Source organism: Choloepus didactylus, chromosome 12 (genome assembly GCF_015220235.1).
Source record: "Choloepus didactylus isolate mChoDid1 chromosome 12, mChoDid1.pri, whole genome shotgun sequence".
Taxonomy (NCBI): domain Eukaryota; kingdom Metazoa; phylum Chordata; class Mammalia; order Pilosa; family Megalonychidae; genus Choloepus; species Choloepus didactylus.
The window spans coordinates 56,894,268-56,901,661 of record NC_051318.1 but is presented as its reverse complement, the minus strand read 5'-3'; the positions used below and the strand labels follow the sequence as shown (position 1 = coordinate 56,901,661).

The window sequence follows — 7,394 nt, the reverse complement described above, 5'->3', positions numbered from 1 at the left end:
AAACAATATGTTGAAAAAATTAGAAAATAAAGGTTGAATTTTACTGTAACTGTACAATATACATGAAGTCCAAAGGGAAATCAGAGTCTTACAATAAAGGCTTTCTGTAAGGCAAAATACAATCTAAAAACATACTGATTGATTCACATTCTTTCGAATGTACAACATATTAGTATAATATTTTGTGACTGTGCCATATAGTATGGCACAACTTGTTTTTCACAGTTGCAAATATTATTGTATATACAAAAATATAGCACATTATCTCTGGAGAAAACAATGAAAAAAAAGTCAATTGCTAATTTACAAATTTTGCAAGTACTATTCACAAACAAAAAACTGCCCAGGAGTGTCTTGAGTTGCTTTAGCTTATGCAGTATGTGGGTCACCAAGTTCTGTATCTCACATTTTGAGCTCCATAGTTCTAACAAGCCTATCAGTTTAAATGGCACACGGACAGAAAAGCATCTCACTGCAAGCAGCAAAGAATATACCAACCTTCTATTAACAGTGCCAAGATTATTATAACTGTTTAGTTGGTCGAATACGTGTGTTAAAAAAAGGAAAAAAAAAAAAAAAAAAAAAAAGGAACACTCCTTGATTACTGCAATACTCCCAATTAATGATGCTATGTTGGTTTTTCAAAGTTCCTAGGTGGGACAGTGGGAACTTTGCAGCAAACTGTGTTTGAGTTTTTACAACGGCATCCAGGTCTGTTAACCCGGTCATAACACCCCTGACACAATTTAAGGCAACCCTTGGCTGGAAGGTAACACCATAAACAAGGCAAAAAGAGTGACATGACCCCCATGGCTGACCATCGTGTACAACAGTGAGACTGGCTGCAAGAACACGGGTTGTCAGCACAGTTGTCCTCATCATCATTAGAACAGTGATAGAAGAGACCTTTCACACAGCACACACAAGTCCCATAGTCAATCACGTTCTGGGCTGAGCAAAGGCACTGCTTGTCGCAAATCCAGTCTGATGGCAGAGGCCTCGGGTAGGTGCACTCCTTACACTTGCACTTGCCGCAGTCCTCACACCTGTAGGCGTGCAGGCCCAAATCTTCCTTGCTCAGCGGCTTAAGCTCACCAGGCTTGAGCTCAGATTTGGGCTGCACCCGGATTATTCCATCAGCAACTGGCACAGAGGAGAAGGATGATCCTAAGAGCCTCTGTTCGGAGGAAATGCTGCTGGTGCTCGTCCTCGTACTGCTCCGCGACCCTGAGCTGACTGTGCTGATGGACCTGGACAGAGGGACTCGCACAGAAGTATGGACCTGGGAGTGCTGGAGCCTGGGAGGCTGGCGGTGCTCGGGCAGCCCGTGGAGTCTCTCGGGTTTGTGCTGCATGGAGGGACGAGAGGCAGGCTTGAGCCCAGGTCTCGGGACCACGGTGGGTCCCTCTGTGTACTCATTGGTGTTTCGGATGGCTCTGATCTGATCCAGAGACAACACATGAACTTGCTGGGTGAGGGCATCTCTGGGGTCGGGCTCCCCACGCTGCCTGCCACCGTCACGGGGTGTCTGCAGCAAGGGCTGTGACCCGCCATTCTGAGCTCTTGCCTCCATCAGGTCTTGGATGTGTGGTCACTCCAGCAGGCTTAGACCACATCTGAACTCCTGAGGAAACTAAGAGGAAAGAGATCAGTTTACACTCAAAGATACTTCCCACTCTCCACCCACCTGAGCCGACTCGACTCTTCTCTTCCCAGCTCGCCTTGAGAAACAAGATTTAAAATGGAGTGGGGATGTGGAGGTATTAGGTAAGATAGATGCATCAAACAGTAAAACTTACTGCTGGATACTGACAATTCTTTAATCCCAAGATGTGCAGCAACACAAAGCCAATCTTTGTTTCAATCACATAAATAACAACTCTGTATTCAAAAACCAAACACAAAAACAACAGAAAAACAAAATTTGCCAAGTTCAGGTTCGATGCAAAAATAGCAAGAAAGTAATGTTGGCATTTCTATACAACGTTGCTATCAACACTTTCAAGAGTTGAAAACTTTTTCAAAATAAGAAATAGGTTTAAATTTGTTGTGATCATTTTTGCCTTAAATACCTACAAATGCAGCCTTGAAAATTTCTTCTTGGTTCCTACTTTGATTCTACTTTTACATAAAATATGCTGAACTATGATTTATTTAGTATTCTAAAGCCTTTTCAAACTCTGTAGCATGAATATGATACATAACAGGTAAATATTTTACCTCAAAGAATAGTTAAAATTTTAAAACCATCATGCCACTGTCTATTAACTACATAGCAGCAAAAAGTTATAGAATTAGAAACAAGTGAATTCATATCCCAGTGTGTCAGAAACACTAAGTCAAACATACACAAAAACCAACAACAAAAAAACTTATTTTCAGCTTCCCAACTTCTTGACAATCAAATACTTTACAAATATTTTAAGAAGAAAACCTTAGACTCTGTAGTTAAAAGGTTCTTATTCTCCCTGTTCTAAAAACGAATTCTCAAAACCGTAACTGTTTTGCCCGTTTCCAAACACGTATAGTATATACGTATATAGTTGAGCACAATAAAAAAGTCACCTCTGAAATGCATTCTGAAAGTAATCCTTTAAATTGCAAACCCTTTTTAAGTTTCAAATCTATCACTTCCTTTTCCAAGTCTACGTGAAAATCAAAAGTAAAATGAGCACAAGTGGACCATCATCCAACCTCCCCGTTTTAGAAAGGAAAGCGTCCCAGAGTCCAAGGCAGGTGACACAACGTATTTTTTCCAATGCAGAAGGCGGCAAAACTGGGAACCCGATCTCCTCACCTAAAGGCAGACAAGACAACGTAGCTCTTTGCTTTCACTCGGTTTATCGGCCCTATCTGCGCCCCAACACCGTCCTCAGCAGGTGGGACTCAGCCGGAACCCCGGGGGACTTTTCTCGGGGCTGAATGACATTTCCCAGACACCAGCTGCCCACCCCCCTCCCCGCCCCCCGCAAGATCCAGAGACCGACGGGCGGGCGGGGGGGTGCGAGCTTCTCCGAGGAGGACGTGTCCCGAAACGCAGGAGCACACACCCCCCCGCCGCCTAACCCCCGCTAAAAAGCAACCCTCAATTCAGGTAACTGCCGTCCAGTCCCCAAAGAGAGCCACTCCACCCCCAGGTGGAAGTCACTCAGCCCACCGCAGGGCGTTTCTGGAAAGGCCGTCGAACGTCGGGCAGAGGTTTGCAGCACCAACGCCTGGAGGAAGAAAGCCCTGCCTTAGATACACAGGCCAGGCACCGAGGTTTAACCCACGCACACAGCGACTCCACTGTACACTGACCGAAGCTGGCACTGCCAGCAATCTGCACACGCTTATCTCTTTTTGGTCTAGAGCAATAAAAAAAAACACAGTCTTCTCAAAGTGAACAAAAATTGCTTTCTTAAGACAGAGAATTTTCCAAGGCCCCACAGCACATGACAGACGTGCAGGATCCAGATTTCTGGGCTGCAGATTTTCGGGAACATATGTGCTAGCAGTGGAAAGCAGCACCTTAAAAAAATAATTTCTTAAAAAAGTGATTTCTGCCGATCTCTGGCCGCCTTCTTCGCACTCCTACTGCCTCCATCAACCACTCTGCGGTCGCTCCGTCTCCTCTAGCCTTTAAAGTGCTTTGAAACCCCCATTAAGAACAGTGTGTGACCAGACTACGGATTAGGGGGGAAAGAACTTCAGTACTAGGGTGGGGCAAACCGACAGAATCCGCTTTGTAAAAACACACAAGATTCCGAAATTAAAAAACAAAAAACAATAAAGTAGATCATTCTACAAAGGAAATTTAAAATAGCCTCTTTAACCACCTAATTTCAGATAATGGAAAACGATCTCCACCACTTGATGGCTTTCTTCCCGTGCTGGGTCAGTCCAAGCTTCCCAAAATAAAAAGGGTGACCCAGGCAGACCACAGAGAACGGAAAAGAGCAAGCTGCAACTTCCGAACCGCAGAGACCCGGCGCTGGGTAAGGCGACGCTCCCACTCTCACCGGGCTCATCCTCGTCCTCCCCAGGCAGAGGCGGGGGAGGGGGGGTTCCTCCACCCATGCTCCCTGCCCCTTTCCCACACGCCCGGTCTCCTTGACCCCGTAAGGGCGACCAACCCGCGCGCCCTCGGCCACCAGCGCCCCTGCCTCGGGATAGACTCGCTCAGGACTTGCCTTCCTCGGAGAAGAGGAACAGGTTATAAATCCGGGCGCCTGCAACGGCGACCTGAAAACACAAAAGTGTTTTCCTTGTCTCTCCCGCTCTCAGCGTTGAATTCGCGGCCCTCGCAGAGCCGGGAGCAGACTCCTGGCGAGTCGTCTGCATCCCCAACCCTCCCAGAGCGCTGGGACACTGTGGGGGGCGCGCACCGCAGCTACCCCGGATCCCCGTGAGAAACATGGGGATTAGAGAAAGGGTGGCCCCAGAATAAACGGACCCCATCCCGGTCCGGCCGCACCTACTCCATGTTACCCCCAACGCACCGGCTACAACGCCGGAGGGGAAGAGCCAAACGCGCCTCACCGTGATCGCGGCTTTGCACCAACCCCTGTTCCTCGGGTTCTCTTCTTCCTGCGATGTGCAAATAAATCCAGCCCGATGCAAACTTTTTACCCCCCTCTTTCCAACCTGCTTCAGTCCAACTTCAGATCAATAGACGGGAGGAAAAAGGAAATGAAAATCCGGAGCCAAGGTGCCCGCGGTTGAACACTCTGGGGTTCGTGCTGGAGGCGACTCTCCTCTTCTGGGAGCGCACGCGGAGTATTTCCTCTTTTTCTCAATGAACAGGAGGCCGAAGCGCCAACAGCGAGTCCCTTTTCCTGGCTGATGAGCGAATGAGAAAAGAAAACGGCCTGCCAGAGAACCTAGAGCCAAATAGCGAAGTTGTGAGGCTCCGGCAGCTTCCGAGCAAGGCGATGGGGGGACGCGGGGACGCGGGGACGCGGGGGCGCGGGCCGGGCGGGCGCGGGGGCCTGGGCGCTGCGCGCTCCGCCGGCCCCTCTCCTTCGCTCGCGCTGCGCTGCGGCGCGCAGCTCTCGGCGGTGCAGACTGGGCGTTGCGGAGGCGCGGGGGCGAGGCCGAGGCGGGGGCGGTGGGTGCAGAGGAGGAGGAGGAAAAGGAGGAGGAGGGTCTGGGGCCCGGCTGGGGGGGGCTCGCCGCTGGCCTGCGCCCTTGCCTTTCCGGAGGAGGCAGGGAACTCTGCGGCGGCCGCGGCAGCAGTAAATGGCGTCATGTGGATCCGAGGCGGAACAGAGCAGTTGTTGTCCCAGAGGATATATCGCATCCGGTCCCAGCTCATTGGCTCCGCAGGGCTACATTCACTCACACTCCAGCGCCCGCCAGCGCTCCGAGCCGCAGGAGGCATTCAAAAGGGCAACCGTGCCGCCCCGCGCGTTCCCAGGACTGTCCTGCCGCCCAGGCGTCGTCACGCGGGGTGCCCGCGGGGCCCGGCTGGCCACGGCGGGGTCAGTTTATCTAGTTTCAAGTAAACACTGACCTTAAAGTTTTCCCAGAGGCCATAAGGACGCGCCATAGGCTCATTCTGACTTATAGAACTTTCTCCTCCCAACTAGGAAAGGGGACTTGAACGTTTAAAACTACTCCCGGCATGCAACGTTAGCATTAAAAACAAGTTGCAGGTCTTAAGACTTTATCCGGAATCAGTTTCAAGTCCATGTCTTCCCTTTTCTGTACCCCCTCGCGAGGAGGCGACGGGGGAAGTAGGGGGGAGGGGAGCGTGAAGTGAGGTGGGACGGCTATTGGTTTATTCTTTGTCTACTGGATTAACCCGATTATACACCGGGGACCAGCACAAACCGCCTCCCCCACCTCAGAGCCGCGTACAGTAGGAACAGAATGCAGATTCGGGTTTCGAGTCCCTTCTGATGTTACTGGGGTTTGCTTTTGATTGTGTCGATTTGTAGTTTTTCGGTTTAATATTCCTTTTTTTTAAGGGAGGCTTGGTATGAATGGAGGCTTTTGAAGATCATTCTCAATTTTGTTTTGTTTGGCGCGATACAATCTAAGCCATTTTAAAATTAGTTAACTCAATATTACACGCATTATTAATAAGGACGACCTCACGGACGTCCGAAATGGGGGTGGGGTGTTCACGTTCCACTGCAGGTTTCCTCCGTCTTCACTTAACCGCAAGAGTCATCCTTCATTTGCGAGGCCCCCTGACACCAGAACACTTTTTGAGAAGATACTATTTTTAAGGCGGACTGTATTTTCCCACTTAAAAATAAATAGAAATACAAAGATAAGAAATATCTACATCTGCTCTGTTCTAACTGCGGTTCATTTACTCTCAGAAACGTGTCTGCACGTGGAAGCACCAGTGGGAAATGAAAACACACTCTCCTAACATTGCATTCTATTAGTGGCTTTAAAAATGTTACTTTATAGGGAAGTACTTGCTTCTAAGGTCAAAACTCCCCAAGAGCACCTGCGATCTTGCCCCCATGCGGGGTTAGAATTCTTGAAACAGTGCTAGGAAAAAGTGGTGCTTGACTCCCCTGGGTCCAGCTCTATTCCACAGTCGTTCGCAAATACCGTGGCACTCGCCGGCTTCCCGGGACCTCTCGGTCTAGAATGACCCCAGCGCGTACTTTGCTTCGGTGCGCTCTCGCTCTGCCATGTTTCTCCAGGGCTCCCCCCTCCCTCCTCTGGGGTTTGGAACTGGAGATGGCAGAGGGAAGTGGCATGCGCTATTTCCGGGCGCTGGCCTATGGTCCCCCACCCCTCGGGTGAGGGTGGACGAGGCTACGTCGACCTCCTCGGCGGCGTTCCCTGGGCTGCGGCCGCCGTATGGCGGTGCCTTCGCGGCCCGGGTCGCCAGCCGGACGCCGGAGTCCATTGAACCCCCGAGCGAACCGAGGCGTCGCTGCGCTTGGGTCTATGTGGCCACCAGGGGGCGCCCGCCCAGCGCTGTGCTGCGGCTGCTTTCTTCTCAAGTACTCGAGGCTGGCAGGCGAGGTTGCCTTCCAAAATGTGTATTAGGTCGGGGGGTTCGAAAAAAAAAGACATGAATACTATAATCGCCACAAAAGGTAGCTTTCCCTATCCTCTCCGCGTGAGTCCAGGAGGAAACCCAGTTTTTCCCAAGAGAAAAGTTCTGGGGGCCAAAGCCACGTTGTGCCAGACTGGTCTTGCTGCAGGCGTCTGGCCAGCAAGTCTCTGGCCGAGCAGGTGAAAATAAACGCCTTTTTTCCTCGCCTGAAACCCCTGCACCCCTGTTTCATAGGGTGTAATTAGTTGTACCTATGCTGTTTTACCAGGGCTGCAGGAGATTTGGGAAGGTACACAGTCAGGGATCAAAGCATAAAATGGAATTTACATTAGGAGCGTCCAACTTGCCAGAGCACCTTATATTTTTATTGAGTCAGTAGGGAAGA

General features: G+C 50.2%; 1 protein-coding gene across 1 annotated transcript; it reads right to left on the bottom strand.

Annotated features, from left to right (window-relative positions):
- Positions 1–565: 565 nt before the first annotated feature.
- SPRY2 (sprouty RTK signaling antagonist 2) lies at positions 566–4,968 on the bottom strand. The gene is made up of 2 exons (XM_037800485.1): positions 4,522–4,968; positions 566–1,633 (listed from the first exon to the last, which is right to left on the bottom strand). Exon 2 carries the CDS (start codon positions 1,571–1,573, stop codon positions 629–631), a length of 945 nt encoding a protein of 314 aa, XP_037656413.1. The 5' UTR covers positions 1,574–1,633; positions 4,522–4,968; the 3' UTR covers positions 566–628.
- Between the last annotated feature and the right edge of the window lie 2,426 nt (positions 4,969–7,394).

Excerpts from the sequence above, each read along its gene's own strand:
- SPRY2 (XM_037800485.1), bottom strand. The coding sequence starts at position 1,573 with ATGGAGGCAAGAGCTCAGAATGGCGGGTCACAGCCCTTGCTGCAGACA.